The sequence below is a fragment of the Ornithorhynchus anatinus genome, chromosome 9, assembly GCF_004115215.2.
Source record: "Ornithorhynchus anatinus isolate Pmale09 chromosome 9, mOrnAna1.pri.v4, whole genome shotgun sequence".
NCBI lineage: Eukaryota > Metazoa > Chordata > Mammalia > Monotremata > Ornithorhynchidae > Ornithorhynchus > Ornithorhynchus anatinus.
The window spans coordinates 44,805,264-44,821,823 of NC_041736.1; the positions used below are offsets into that span (position 1 = coordinate 44,805,264).

At 44.1% G+C, this 16,560-nt stretch overlaps 1 protein-coding gene across 6 annotated transcripts in view; it reads left to right on the forward strand.

Annotated features, from left to right (window-relative positions):
• TASP1 (taspase 1) overlaps window positions 1-16,560 on the forward strand; it is a 121,672-nt gene that overhangs the window by 84,501 nt on the left and 20,611 nt on the right. For all 6 annotated transcript variants that reach the window (XM_029071868.1, XM_029071870.1, XM_029071873.1 and 3 more), the window contains one exon: window positions 12,009-12,119. In XM_029071868.1, coding sequence (XP_028927701.1) covers window positions 12,009-12,119 — 111 coding nt within the window. The remainder of the gene's footprint in view (window positions 1-12,008; window positions 12,120-16,560) is intronic.

Sequence of the window (16,560 nt, forward strand, 5' to 3'; positions counted from 1 at the left end):
GGACCGGACTGAAAGATTCATCCGTCAGGGCAAATGGAAATAGGGAGCCGGCAGCAAAAATGTAGCTTTCCCTTATTAGACGTATAAAAAAGTGAGTTTGGCCTTAGCCCGGAGGTCCCGGTCTTCCTGTTTACAAAGGAATTCCACCTTTCCGAAACTTCTCGGAAATCTGTTCCCGCCAGGAGAAGCTGAGGCATTCAAGCTCTCCCGATAGCAGGGAATGAATATATAAATTGGCAGATGTACCCCAGGTCGCCCAGAAATTTAGAACCCGGAATGAGGATAATAAGAACTCTAAATTTTGGCCGTTGGAAGGAATTTGATAATACTTGCAGAAGGTATTTGAAGCGTAATGGCGTTTAGGGCTAATATGCGTTCTTTAAGCATCCACCTCTTACCGACCGAAGTTCCACGGATTTGTTACTTGTCTGTTTCCTTTCAAACGTGGCCAGATTTCAGGAGTAGAGATTTGATAGTAAACATTAATGCCTTCGTACATTCCAGGTGGATAGGTTAGCAATAGCAAGATCATTATAGATTTTATGGTCAAAGATGTTTTAAAGAATTCAACAGATATTTAAAAATATTTCAAGAATGCTAACCACACTTGGGATCTGTTGAACAAATTTCCTGGAACTGGGAGAAAACATAGTTTGGGTTATTAATTTTTTGGACACATTGCTTGACCTGAAACCGGATGCCATCAGCTCTAGTTACTGGACCGTTTGTAACCTCGCCAACTTTACAATCCTACTCTCCAGCTACACCCTTCTAACCCACCTTCCCTCCTTCGTTCCTCCTACCTGAAAAGTAATGTGGCCAGCGGATCACGTCCCGGTGGGATTTTTTTTTTTTTACCCCCCCACGCCCTCAACGCTGCTTTTACCCCTGAACTCGATTCTTTTGCCCCCCGTTTCCTTGATCTCACACCACCAACTCCTCCATCTGTAGATCACCTCATCAGTACCGTTCTTCCACCCTTTCATTCGTTCACTGTCATATTTATGGAGCGCCTACCGTGTGCAGAGCACTGTACTAAGCCCTCGGAGAGTACAGTATAACAGTAAGCAGACACATTCCCCGCTCACGATGACTTTATAGTCTCGAGGGGGGAGACGGACATTAATATAAATAAATAACAGAAATAAGCTCCCTAAGTGCAGGGATCATGTCTGCTATTTCCAATCCCTTAGTGCTGAGCTCCCCGTACGGAAGGTTTCAGATAGATTCCATCGAGTGATTTTTTTTTTTAACCTGCTTTTGGCAGAAATCCCCCGATGCCTCCCGGGCCCATCACCCCTAACGACTATTCTACGTTTTAACCCCCTCCTGAAGCCCCCTGCACCCCCATCTTCCACCTCTCTTACCCCGACGATCTCGCTTAACTACTCAAGTCTCTCCCAACTAACTTCTCTGCCAACTCCCAAGAGGAGGTATCCTGTCTGCTTTCAAAATCTCATCTCCTCCATGTGGGCCTCCAACCCACGTCGCCAGCTCATCTTTTAAAAACACGTCCGTGCATTCTTCTCTCCCTGACCACCACGCTCCCAACCCAGGCTTCAGCCGCCATCTCAGCATTCATCTTCCATACTTTGATCCTCTGGCGGCTTGTTTGCGGCTCCAGAATATGTTACTTACCTCTTCGTGTTTTATACCCTCGCAGTCCCCAAACAATAATTCATCCGGAAGGCCTGTACCCGCCCGCTAAACATGTGGTCAGGAAATATGTCTACCAAGTCTAGTGAAGCAGCGCGGCTCAGTGGAAAGAGCCCGGGCTTTGGAGTCGGAGGTCATCGGTTCGAATCCCGGCTCCACCGCTTGTCGGCTTTGTGACTGTGGGCGGGTCTGTGCCTCAGTTCCCTCATCTGTAAAATGGGGATTAAGACTGTGAGTCCCACGTGGGACAGCCTGATTCCCCTGTGTCTACCCCAGCGCTTAGAACGGTGCTCTGCCCATAGTAAGCGCTTAACAAATACCAACGTTATTACTATTATTAGTGTATTGTTCCTTCCCAGACTTCTGGTAGGGTGCTCAGCACAAAGTAGGCACTCAGTAAATGCCACTGATCAAATAATTGATTGCTAGACCTCTGACCCCACTTTTTTATATCTGGAAACCAAATTGTTTATCGCTGCAGCATTTGAACCAAGCTAAAGGATATAGGCAGGCGTCCTTTTCTTGACTACAGTGACCTTAACAGATACCGTACGAATAATAGCAAAGCAGCGTGGCTGAGCGGAAGGAGCCCCGGCTTGGGAGCCCGATGTCTTACGGGTTCTAATCCTGGCTCTGCCACTTGTCCGCTGTGTGACTTGGGGCAAGTCACTTCACTTCTCTGTGCCTCAGTTACCTCATCTGGAAAATGGGGATTAAGACTGTGAGCCCCACGTGGGACAACCTGATCACCTTGTATCCCCCCCCCCCCCCCCCCAGCGCTTAGAACGGTGCTGTGCACGTAGCGCTTAACAAATACCATCATTATTATTATCGTTGCTCTAACAGTGACTATAGCCCGTATCGTAACCGATCACGTTAATGCCAAAAAACCTTCACAATTCCCATAACATTTAATCGTATTTGGATCCCGGTGTCCAGCAGTTTATGATCCCCACGTCCTATATTTCTAGCCTGAGTGGGGAAGATCTCCTGTCCGGTCTTCCCGACAGCCAGGCAGGCTATCCGCTGTTAGATAGTCAGTTCGAGAATGTTTTTGACGATCACGTGCATGGATCCTTCCCGCCCAGCACTGCAGCCTGCTGTGAGAATTGCACGAGTCCTGCATCTGCCTCAGTGCTCTAAGACTGGCGGTAACATCCTTTGTCAGCTGTGTGACCAAGTCACTTAAATTCCCTGTGCCTCAGTCACCTCATCTGTAAAATGGGGATTGATACTGTGAGCCCCGTGGGGGACGTGGACTGCGTCCAACCTGATTGGCTCAGTGGAAAGAGCCCGGGCTTGGGAGACAGAGGTCATGAGTTCGAATCCCTCCTCTGCCACCTGTCAGCTGTGGTGACTGTGGGCAAGTCACTTCACTTCTCTGGGCCTCAGTTACCTCATCTGGAAAATGGGGATTAACCGTGAGCCTCACGTGGGACGACCTCATTACCCTGTCTCTACCCCAGCGCTTAGAACGGTGCTCGGCACATAGTAAGCGCTCAACAAATACCGACATTATTACCCCAGGGCTTAGCACGGCCCTGGGCACATAGTGAGCGCTTGACGAATGCTCTCAACAGTACAAAACAGAAAAGACCCAAACGGGCTCCTGGCCCCTTCCACCTGGGCTTGAGGTTTTCAAAGTCCACACAGTGACCCAACACTGGGGACCCCATCATCGTCAATTGTATTTCTTGAGCGATTCTTCATTCGTTCATTCAATAGCATTTATTGAGCGCTTACTATGTGCAGAGCACTGGACTACCGTTTGCAGAACGCTGTACTCGGAGCATGGGGAGGACACTGCAAGAGAGGTGGTCGACACAGTCCTTGCCCACAGTGAGCTTTCAGTCTAGAGGCGACAGGCTCTTCATCTGTAAAATGGGGATGAAGACCGTGAGCCTCACGATGACCCTGTATCTCCCCCGGCGCTTAGAACAGTGCTCTGCACAGAGTAAGCGCTTAACAAATACCACCGTTATCATTTTCTGTGCGAAACAGTTTCCCACTCAGGCAGGTCACTTTGTGAGACACCTCTCTTGTGTACCCGCCCCCCTCCCGCCCCCCTCCCGCCATCGGCTTTGAAGCAATGCGGCCTTAAGACCGAAGTCAGAGCATATAAAGCTCTGAGAGAAGCGGCGTGGCCTAGTGAAAAGAGTGTTGGCCTGGGAGTCAGAAGTCCTGAGTTCTCATCCGGGCTCCTCCACTTGTCCGCTGCGTGACCTTGGGCAAGTCACTTAACTTCTCTGTACCTCAGTTACCGCGTCGGTAAAATGGGGATTAAGACCGTGAGCCCTGTGTGAACCTGGGACCGTGTCCAACTTGATTGTCTTGTATCTACCCCAGCACTTAGTACGGTGCCTGGCGTAGAGTGGCAAATACCACTTAAAATATAACGAGGACAGAAAAAGCATATTCCTCCCAGGGCATTATTTACAAAGTGAAGAAAGTAGCCTGGCCACGTGGAAAGAGCAAAGGCCCGGAAGACAGGGGACTTGAGTTCTAATTCCAGCTGCCATGTACTTGCCGTGTGACCTCAGATAAATGAATTAACTTGTCTGAGCCTCCGGTTGCTCATCTGTAAAATGGGGGTTAAGTACCCTCCCTCTCCCTCTAAACTCTAGGATCTTCAGGACATTGATATGGTGTTTTTTTTGTTTCCAAAACACAACTTTATCAACAGTCACCAAGCAGTCCTGATTTTTTCCTTTGAAACTCAGTCCAGCTAAATGTTTACAATAAAATATAATGCCCACAGTTAGCAAAGCAATGGAAACAAATTTCTGGCTATCGAAAAGTTGAGATAAAAGTACGTTGTTGGCCAATAAAAAAAGGCTGGCCGTGCTTCATTGAAAAAAATAAAAGCATAAGACTTCCTATTAATTCTACTAATTTTAGAGGGATATAGATTATAAACATGGAAGCTCATAAATGTATCTTGCAGTTTTATAGTTTAAAGTTTATGGAAATTGCCCCAAATGGGGGCTTGGTCCCTTCAGTTTCTATCCCTAAGGATTAGGTCTGCTTAAGAAGAGGTTTTGTGTGGATTCCCGAAGAACAAAAATCAGGATGGCAGAGAGATCCCTTCCACCTATTCTCTATAGAATAAATTCGGTTCTCTGAATAGTTTGCAGGTTGCCCAGCAGAGGAGTTGAGAGCCGAGGAAAGTAGGGCCGAGATCATTTTTTATTATTCCCATCTCTTTAGCAATCCGTCCTCAGAAATTAGCCATAGTCCCAAAGTAATGAAGGTTGGAAATGCAATAGGAGAAGCAGCGTGGCTCAGTGGAAAAAGCCCGGGCTTGGGAGTCAGAGGTCATGAGTTTGAATCCCGGCTCTGCCACTTGTCAGCTGTGTGACTGTGGGCAAGTCACTTCACTTCTCTGGGCCTCAGTTCCCTCATCTGTAAAATGGGGATTAACTGTGAGTCTCACGTGGGACAGCCTGATGACCCTGTATCTCCCCCAGCGCTTAGAACGGTGTTCTGCACATAGCAAGCGCTTAACAAATACCAACATTAATTAATAAGAGAGAGACTTTACTTCGAATCCATTCCGTATAAAACTGCCTGAGTTTCTGGATGCCTTCGGCTTTGTCTGGAACAGGTGCCCCGGTGTTTTTCGAAAGTTTAGTTATCAAAACTGAGCGGCGGTATCAAGAGTAGAGAATTTCATGACCCCCAAGATTTTCACTGAAACTGTATAATAATGACCCTATTTATGGAGTGCACGCTATGGGCCAAGTGTCAGGGTAGATACTGATACAATACCTGGCCCTCACGGGGCTCACATTCTATTTTTATCTCGGTTTTTCAGATGAAGAAACTGAGGCCTGGGGAGGTTAAGCGATTTGGCCAGTTACACAGCGGGCCGGTGGCAGATCTAGGACTTGAACCTAGATCTCCTAGCTCCCAGTTCTGTGTTCTTCCCACTACGCTAGTCTTTCCAACTCATCGTTGTCATTAAATGTTTTAGGATTTTGATTCTTCAAGTGTCCGACCGGAAGGTTCTTCTGGCTCTAATCTTTGTGATCCTGAGATTTAAGTACTCTGATGTTTTTTCTCGTTCTTCCATGTTACCCTGTCCTCGCTTTTTTGATTTCGGAATTTTCAATCCCCTGGAAACCAAGGAGGTAGAAGTACAAGTGGTTTAAAGTGGGGATCCAGAAATGCCACGCATCAGATGATTTAATAGAACAGCATAGGTTAGAAGCAAGGAACACCCATCTTCTAAATTCCAGCGTTGTGTGTTGGAAAGTTGGTTTGAAAAGTCGAAAACCCACCTTGTTTGCTGAGCTCTGGTGTTAACTGCCATAAAAATGAAACAGCCAAAGGGCTTAGGAGTTCTTGGAAGGCTCCCAGCCTAATTGGTAAAATAGCATTTCTTCTTTTCTTCAGCCCAGGTTTTGATTAATAAACTTCACTTTAAAACTGGAAATTTTGAATTACTGGCACTCCTATTGTCCCCGTAGGGTATTTGCCATCAAAACAACATTGTTCAGTTAAATATCTGTGTGTATATCTTGCTTTAGTTAAAATATCCCTCGAGTTATGTGGGGTGTGTTTTCCTGCAGTTTAGAAACTCTTCAGGGCGGTATTTCTAGGCTTTAACTTTACCTTAGCTATGTGGTAGATGAGCTGAGTAACTGAAAATATCCCAAAATTGAATGCACATTCAAACCGTAGGTTCAGCCGTTGACTCAGCCACGTACGATCACTTCCCCTTCCCGCTTTCCACCTTCCTCTCCACATCTTCCATCTCTCTCAGCATTGGCTGGGCTCTGTCTATCGCCCGCCGACCGCCCGCTTTAGAAGATATACCAAAGGTGACTAACTAGGCTGTCTGTTTGCCTGCTATAAAATGCCCTACTTTATTATCATAAATTATACAGGAACCCGTGCATTGTGAGAGGAATCCGGGCTTATGAAAAGCTATGCTTGTGCACCACCATCTTTCCTGTCTCAAACCCTTAACCTTGGCGTTATCCGTGACTCATCGCTCCTATTCAAGCCACGTATTCAATCTGTCACCAAATCCTGTCGGTTCAACTTTCGCAATGTCGCCCAAAGCTACCCTTTCCTCTCCATCCCAACTAATACCATGTTAATCCAAACACTTATCCTATCCTGCTTTGATTACTGCATCAGCCTCCTTGCTGACCTCACTGGCTCCCGACTCTTCCCACTCCAGTCTGTACTTCACGCTGCTGCCCAGATCATTTTTCTACAAAAAAGTAAAGTCCCTATCTTTCTGCTTCTTAGGAACCTCCGGTGGTTGCCCATCCACCTCTGTGAAATGCAATATCTCTTTCATTTCTAAATAAATCATATCCCTCCTATTTAGAGTCAAAAGCCAAATATCTGATCCACCTGGTCCTGAGGCTACGTCAGATTCAGTGAAACCTTGCCCGTCACGAATTTCTCATTTGAAGTTTCACTTATTCATGATGTCCCCCTTAATCACTGGTATTATGGTTCATATCTCACATCCATGGGGATCTTATTATTAATAATAATAATGTTGGTATTTGTTAAGCGCTTACTTGTTCTAAGCGCTGGGGTAGGTTGTCCCATATGAGGCTCACAGTCTAAATCCCCATTTTCCAGATGAAGAAAACTCCCCAAACCATAGAACCAACCAAGTCACAGTGAGGTGACTTACTCTTTGTCAAATACCATCCCTTTCATTGGCTGTCAAGTATCCTTTCTTCTCTTGACCCTAAATTAAACTGTTTTCAATATATTTTTTTTACTAGTTATTACTCTACTGTGATGTTTATGTAATCCCTAGTTTTTGAGAGTCAGATTTTTAAAATCCTCTGTTGAGAACGATGGTTCTGAGACTGGAGCTTGGAATGTGTGAAGCGAGTAGGTGGGAGGAAGTGTATCGTATTGCAAGGGCATGCTGATTTTTTTGGTTTTGGTTATTTTTTGCAGGACCCATTTATGTCCAAAGTGTCTGCAATTTGGTGCTGACGAGGCACTATAATATCGTAACTCAGCAGGGGATTGCCCTACTTTTCATCTTTGTTCTCTCAATAGCCAACCTCCTACGTGTTTCCGTGGTTGGAAATCCCCAGTATTATTAGCACCCCCACTGATCACAGATTTCCAAATGCAAATGTGTGCATCCCTATTTAGATTTTATTTCTTTCAGTGCCCATACTTATTCAAATTCAGAAAATAAACTTCTGATAGTATCTCTAAATGATACGAAGGCCAGAGACAGTTATCAACCATTCCAATGCGCTAGTCGGAGGCATATGGAATTGTTCACATAAACCATTCCTTTAAGACTATTTTATATACCTCTAAACTGTTCTAGTACAGCCGAAGTCTCAAAGTGAAATGAGAAAAAAGCGTGCTCATTGAGAAAAACATTTTAATGTTGTTGGAAACTAGATGGATTTACTCTTTCATATATTTTTTCAATTAGGTGACTAAGAAATAGTCATCTACCTAAATGCTTTGCCATGCAGGATATTTTAATTTTAGTCACAGGCAACTTGTCGTCCAACTGCTACAGTTTTGTTGGGATAGAGGATGCGGGAAACAATTTTCTTGTTTAGAAATACCATATAAGGAAATTGTTTATAGCCTGTAGCAGATAAGATGGATTGGAAGATTAAGTTCTCTGCCAAAGAAAGAAAAGATTGTATCTTGCAGTTTTATAAACAAAACATCTACTCACTCAGAATAACTAGAAAGAATTGACAGAAATAGCATTCTCCATGTGTGTCTAAATGAAACTGATTATACGTAAATAACCTCGAATGCATCATTTTGGGACCCTCTTCCATGTTGATCACCTGGAATGATTGTATTTTGACCAAAAAGGGCAGTTAGTTTCACTTGGAAAATGAGTGGTGTGAAATGTCCAAAAGATTCTTCTTTTGGGCTAACCCTGAGAGAGTCTCCTGACCGAAGAATGACAGAAATTTGCAGTTTCTCTCTGTCACTACCTGCTTAGCTTCCAGCATAGGACAACGTTAGTCTACAGGCGTCCTTTAGCCTCTCAAGAGGATGAAGACTGTGGTAGGTTGGGGACAGCAGAGTGAAGGAAAGAGATCAGCTCTCCCCGTCTGAGGGAGGGCATCAGCTTCTTGTACTCGGGGAGTCTGTTGATAGGTCCAATTTCCTTCCTATACAGAGGAATTCCACTAGATTGTAAACTCCTTGAGGGCAGGGATGGTGTCTGCCAGCTCTATTTCAGTGTACCCTCCCAAGCTCCAAGCACGGTATTCTACGTACAGTGTGAATTTAAGAAGTGCCATTTACTGATTGATTGGTTATGTGCATATCCATACTTTTTTATTTATGTTAATTCTGCCTTCCCCTGTAGACTTTAAACTTGTTGTGGGAAGGGAAAAGTGTCAGTTATATTGTTGTGTTGTACTCTCCCAAATGCTTGGTACACAGAAGTGCTCAATAAATACACTCGAATGATTGATATAGTAATAATAATTATGGTATTAGTTAAGCGCTTACTATATGCAGAGCACTGTTCTAAGCGCTGGGGTAGACAGAAGGTAATCAGATTGTCCCCCGTGGGGCTCATATTTTTTAATCCCCATTTTTTACAGATGAGGTAACTGAGGTGCAGAGAAGTTGTGACTTGCCCCAGGTCACACAACAGACAAGTGGCGGAGTTGGGATTAGAACCCACGACCTCGGACTCTTAAACCCGGGCTCTTGCCACTGAGCCACACCGCTTCTCTGTGATATGAGGAAGGAGAAGCAGCAGCAGGGTCAGGTGGCTGAGGTATAGAATGAGGAGAATGAAATGGGAGGAACATTTCAGAGGAGGAGAAAGAGGGAGTGGAATAGGATATGATGATTACCAACCTATCAGAAACTTTGAGCAATTCAAAACTAAAAGGTGGGATTTTTTAGACCCTCTTGACCTCCCCTTTCCCCACAGAGAGCCAAATGAAGAACACATTTTTGTCCCGTGCAACTTTTGGTAATATTTTCAGCGTCAATGAAATGAAATAGAAACATCTTTAATGAAGAACTCGGAAGCACGGTGATCTTTAGTGCAGTGAGTTGGTGTCCTCTTTGGAATTACCAAGTATTGAATTCAGTAGGACACTTATACTTTCTAAGCCTTTGCTTCTTCACCAGTAAAACTGGCCAGTGAGCAGTTAGGTGATTTTGAAGATAGCTCCTTGAAATACAACAGAGTTGAATATTAGTGGAACTGTGAAAGTATTATAAACTTAATAAATTGCAGTCTAACCGTAATTCCTTGCCCGATCTTCCGTCTGGCCCAGTTGCCTTGCATGGCTCTTGGAGCCGAGCATCTGGGAGAAGCTGCAGCTGAAGTTGGCCCAGCTGCTACTGGGGATTGCCGTCCAAATTTTACATCCCATCTCTGATTTTGGTGCTCCTGGTGGCAGCGCAAGCTGGAATATCTCAGTGGTTCCAGACTTTCATCTTAATAACGTGGGTATTTGTTAAGCGCTTCCTATGTGCAGAGCACTGTTCAAAGCGCTGGGGTAGACCCAGGGGAATCAGGTTGTCCCACGTGAGGCTCACAGTCTTAATCACCATTTTACAGATGAGGTGACTGAGGCACAGAGATAAGCTTCTTGTATATACCCTTCCGGAATACCAGACAGGATGCTTCTGGCTTGCCCTCCCAACGGGCACCCGTTTTGTACAAAACCCTGCCGAGAAGGGCTTGTCCTTGGGAGATGACAGAGAAATGCATTCGATGTGGTTCCTACCTCAAAAGAGTTCTATCCTAAGGGTGGGAAAATTCAACGCTCAAAATTTTAAACTTGATCCTTAATCTAAAAGAATTCCGGACTTCTAGGTCTGTCACGACTGCCCCGAGTAGCCTCAGCTTTTTCACATTGGCTTTCATATTGTGTTCAGCATCTCGAGGGTAGCGTGGCTCAGTGGAGAGAGCCCGGGCTTGGGAGTCAGAGGTCATGGGTTCCAATCCCGGCTCTGCCACTTGTCAGCAGTGTGACTGTGGGCAAGTCACTTCACTTCTCTGTGCCTCAGTTACCTCATCTGTAAAATGGGGGTTGAGACTGTGAGCCTCATGTGGGACAACCTGATTACCCTGTGTCTACCCCAGCGCTTAGAACAGTGCTTTGCACAAAGTAAGCGCTTAACAAATAGCAACATTATCATTATTATTATTATTCTCATTCTTCCTAAACTTCATCTTCAAGTCACATCACGAGATTCTACATGGGCTTGAAATAGAATGGTCTCTTAAACCACTCTGAAAAGTAACCTTGTTTCCACGTCTGACTGGAAAACAATAGCGTCAACTTGTCTGGGAAAACAGTAACTGCCCCACATTTTGACGTAGGAATATGGAACTGAAGTGTTTTAAAGATTTTGTTGAATGACTGATATTTTAAAGTAATATTTCTTCGCATTTATCTTGGATTATGCAGTTAGCTTTATATCAGTTGGAGACCTTTTCTTGAGGGATGTAACGGTATTCGAGTTAGTTACATTTCATTATTGGTAATAGGGCCTAATGTACTTTTGCAAATCTAAAGAAAGTTATTTACTTTAGACAGAGGCTATTTACTAGATGCAGTTTGGAAAAAGGGTCTATTATTGTTTTTTTTGTCCACGTTATCCTGAAAATTCAGATGTATTACTACTGTTTGTGATTGCTTTTGGTAGATTTTGCATTTGTTCCCCATGTGTTCTGTCACCATGCCAGATGCTCTAGTAGGATGTTTGGGGAGAAAAATGAGGGATTTTATATATCAAGTATGTTTTTGAAATAACCACAGCGGTTCAGTGTGTGAGATCTTCTCTAGGAGGCCCATGCATCTCAAACCGCCAGGCTCTCAATAATAGAAACCCAATTTCATACTCATTTGTCCAAACCGCTGAGATCATTTTTTATACTTGTAATGAAGCCTGCGACTTGTTTAAAATTCAATCTAAGGTAGTAAATTCAAGGATTTGGCAGTGTACTCTTCACAACAGAGAGAGGCAGATAAGTGATCCTTAAAAATGATCAAAGGCAGTCATTTAGTTTGTTTTTATGTATTCGTTTTTTGTCATTTAATCTGGTGGTATTTCCAGTTCCACTCTGAGTTCTGTAATGCGTATTTAGCCTCTCACTAAAGTTCTCTTGGCAGGTCTTCCCATTGTCTTTGCCAGACGGACAAAGCGGGCCAAGATCTGCTGTCTGTACCGTCAAACCAATACAAGATCTGCCCATCGCAGACAGTGATAGTCATCATTAGAAAATAAAGTAGACGTGCACAGAGCTGCTATTCGTATTTTTTGGCTCTTGCTTCTGTTCGTTATAAAATTGAAAGCAAAAGTAAGCTCTTCTAGAGAAAAATAACCAGCTTATCAATTTTATCCAGGTTCACCTTTCCTAGCCAGTGAAGATGGTGTGCTTGGAGGAGTGATAGTTCTTCGATCTTGTAGGTGTTCGACGGAGCCTGACTCTTTACAAGATAAGCAGACCCTTCTAGGTAAGATGACATTTTTTCCCGATAGGTCTCTGTCGTTTAGGTGATCTGAGAAGTTAAAGTTGCAGAGTCGGCAAGTTAATAGAGCCCTATTATAAAATTTCAACGTGAACCAGAGGGACAGAATTCCACTTCAATGGATGAATCCATCAGTAGCATTTACTGTGTACCCGCTGTGTGCAGAGCATTCCCCTGAGTGCTTGGGAGAATAAAATAGTGTACTCGATCCTTGCCTTCATGGAATATACAGCATAGCTGGAGAGACAGACCCAGATGATTTACAGGCGGGGTGAAGGAGAAGTCGAAATAAGGAGGATATAATGCTTCAATAGTAGGGTGTGTAAGGCAATCTGTACAGATGTACATCGTGGCCTACTGGATAGAGCCCGGGCCGGCGAGTCGGAACGACCTGGGTTCTAATCCCTCCTCCGCCGCTTGTCTGCTGTGTGACCTTGGGCAAGTCACTTAGCATCTTTGGGCCGCAGGTACCTCATCTGATTAGACTCCAGTTCCTCTGGAAACTTCTTACCATTGACTTTAAAGCACTCTATCACCTTGCCCCCTCCTACATCCCTTCTCTGATTTCATACTACAACCCAGCCCGCTCACTTCACTCCTCTAATGCCAATCTGCTCACTCTACCTCGAGCTCATCTAGCTTGCCGACGACGTCTTGCCCACGTCTGACCTCTGGCCTGGAACTCCCTCCCTCTTCATATCTGACGGAGAATCACGCTCCCCGCCTTTAAAGCCTTGTTAGAAGGACTTCTCCTCCAAGCAGCTTTCCCCAACTAAGCATTCATTTCCTCTTCTCCCATCCCTTCTGCGTCGCCCCTGACGGTGGATTTGCGCCTTTCATTCACCCCACCCTCAGCCCCACGGTACTTATGTACGTATCCGTAATTTATTTATTTATACCGATTTCGGGCTCCCCATCTAAACTGTAGGCTTGTTGTGCTGTGGGGCTGAGGGTGGCTGAGTGTTTAAGCAATCAGTTGTATTTATTGGCTACCTACTGTTCGCAGAAAACCGTATTAAGTGCGTGGAAGAGTACGGTATAATTGAGAGTGCTGTGGGGCTGAGGGTGGGGTGAATAAAGGGTGCAAATCCAGGTTCACAGGTGTTGTAGCCGGGCGAGGGAAAAGAGGAAGACAGAGCTTAATAGGAAAAGGCCACTTGGAGGTGTGATTTTCATAAGGCTTAGAAAGCGGTGACGGTGGTGGTCTGTCTTAAATGGGGGAAGAGTGAGTTCTAGGTCAGAGGAAAGATGTGGGCAAGCAGTAGGAGGTTGAGGATTCCCCTTAAACCAATTGCAAGGAGGTTTTGCGCTGCACCTGGGGAGCCAGTGAAGGGTTTTGAGGAATGCAAAGATGTGTGGCGAGACATGAAGAGGCCAATACAATAATATAGCCGCCATACGATCAGATCTTATACTACTAGAATGGCAACCGTTTGGGTGGGGAAGAAGGGGAGGATCAGGGAGATGAAGCAGAAGTGAGTAGTCAAGATTGATGCCAAGGTTACAGGCTTCTGGAACAGGGTGATGGAGGTTTTACTGACTGAGATGGGAAAGTTAGGAGGGAAATTGCTTTGTTTGGTTTTTAGGCCTATTTGAGTTTGAGCTGCCGATGAGATATCCAAGTGGTGATGTCTAGGAGGCAAAGGAGATACCGGGATTAGCTGAGAAGTCAAGGCTGGAGAGTTAGATTTGGACTTGTCTGCATTAGAGTGAGTGGATGAGCTACCCGAGAGAGTGGATGAATAAAGAGAGAAGAATAGGGGACCGTGAACGGAGTCTTTTGGGGACATTAATAGGTAGACTGTGTGAGGCAGAAAAGGAGCCAGCAAAGAAAACTAAGGAGGAGCGGTTAGAAAGGAGGAGAAACAGGTTAGTGCTGTGTTGGTAAACTGAGGACCAAAAGTGCTTTAGGTAGGAGGGAGTGATAGACAGCCAAGCGGTCTAGGAGGATTAGGCCAGAGTGCTTTTTGTTTCACCCCTGAATACTACACGTCATGCAGTCCTCATTTGAACTAAATGTCCAGTTTTCGATTCAGTCATAGACGACTCGCTTTTATCGGGTCCCAAACGTCCCCAGAGTCTTAGGCTCCCAAATATCCCTGGAAGCCCAGTGACAGCAAATTCCCATTGGTATTTGGGCGGCTGTGTAGTAGAAAAGGACCAGCTTGAATAAAGGTGACGTTAGAGGCCAAACTTACTTACTGTGTAACTATATAAGAGAATTCTGCTGCCATTCCTCAAATGCTACGTCCGTACTAATTAGTAAGGAAAACAGTACAATCCTTTTAAAGAGAGCTCATCCCCCAGAAATGAGAAGCTGTTAACTCACAGGTTGAAGAATCGTTGTTTTAAATCAAAACGAATGCCTTCCAAGAAATTGAAACATCTGTAAACAATTTAATTTCCCTTACCTCTAAGAGAAAACAATATATTCTTACCTGCTGAAGTAATATCACATACTTTACATGTGTTTTCCAGGCCTCTCCGAGAGTGCTTTATAGGAACGGCCACGCATAGCGCGGTTATTAAACATTTAAACCAAGGCGTAGGATTTGCCCAGGAATACACTAATGAGTTCACTCTAATTTTGAGCTAGCGATTTGATGTTTTTAGTGAGTGTTTGTACAAATATAGCTATATGGAATTATTTGTAATCTCCCCACCTAGATCCATTCTGGTCCTTTTCTGGGTTTCTTGTGGCTGAACCCACTTTGGGAGCTCCTTGCTTGATTACGCTCTGTGGTTAAAGAGCTCTATTCTTTAGTTGTTGACAGTCTGAAAAAATAAAATCGGATAAGTATAAGGAATTAGAGATGGAAAGCCATAGACACTAGATAGAAAGCACAGAATTGTTTGGCTGTCACTCAACATTGTAAACTCAACATTATCTCCATTCCTACTCCTAAGCTTTATGCTGGAGACATTAAAACAGGGGGCTAAATTTTTCAAGTATGAAAAAAATCTCAGTTTTTCTTGTTTTGCAGCCAGTATATTAAGGGTCATCTAAGCAAAGGAATGTACTGAAAGCGGAACATAAAACTATTTTCTGCAAAGTAGAAATATGTATTATTCCGTAGTTGAAATTTTTGAAGAAGTTTAAAGTAACATACTTTCTTAGCAGTTCTGTGATCTATTGATTACCTTTTTTTGATATCCAAATATTGCTCTTTTTTTAAAAAAAAAAGAAAGGGAGCTTTTATAATTAGGAAGGTACTGCATTAGCAATGTGGTAAAAAAGAATATATTCATAGGGCCCCTTTCCTCTCCGAGAAATAAAGTCGCTCATATCTTTTGTTGCCGTTACCAAAACATTTTGTGGTTTCAAAATAAAAAATGTTTGGTCAAAATGATGCTTCCTGGAACATTAAAAGATAAAAGGTCATTTTACTGTAAGTAAAAATTCCAAACCGCCTTTTGGTTTTACTGGCATTAAAATTTTGGCGAGCGTTTATAAACACATGTACTTCAAAGGAGATACATTCTAGTGGCGCTCGGTAGTATCAGTCATTTCCATTACATAGTACAGCCCATTTTCAAGATTTTGTGGCTATGTATTTCTGTCTTCATTTGCATTGGATTAAAGTTTAGCCAGTTAGAGTTTTTTTTATAAACTACAAAGTAGCTTTTAAAAAAGTTTAATCTTTGTTAGAGACTGGAGAAGTGGTAGACTGAGAGGGAGCAGAAGAGATGGGAAAAAATAAACCGTGAAAATGAAATGGTGTCCTCAGAAGAGGGGTGGTGGTAGCGATTTAACATCCCTATGACATTTGTGTTTGCTAAGTATTTTATTATTTTCATCATTTTCACAACAGCCCTAACGTGTCTTCCTTTTAACTTGAAAGTGAATCAGGATGCTGAAAGTAACTTGCCCAAGGTCATCTAATGAATCAATGATTAGGCTGAGGAGTCGGCGTTACTTACAATTTAATTTTTCAGTGAAAACATCTGCCGAAGTGATGATCGGACACAGGGCAGGTTCACCCTGTAAAGCAGCGTGGCTCAGTGGATAGAGCACAGGCTGCCCGGGAGCCAGAAGGACCAGGGTTCTACTCCTGGCTTGGCCACTTGTCTGCTGTGTGACTTCGGGCAAGTCACTTAACTGCTCTGTGCCTCAGTTACCTCATCGGTAAAATGGGGATTGAGAGTGTGAGTCCCCCGTGGGACAGGGACTGTCCAATCCGACCAACTTGTAGCTTCCCCGGTGTTTAGAACAGTGTTTGGCACATAGTAAGTGTTTAATAACCACCGTAATAATTATTACTGACACACATATCCCCAGTTCCACATCTGAACTTTCCAGGCCATCAGGAATCTCGATACCGTCGTGCCCTCACTAAGAATATTCAAGTCATTTTTCCTGTCTCTCAGTTCTCAGAGCTGGCAGTGATGTACATGAAGGAAGGTCAAAGCTGCCAGCACCCTCCAG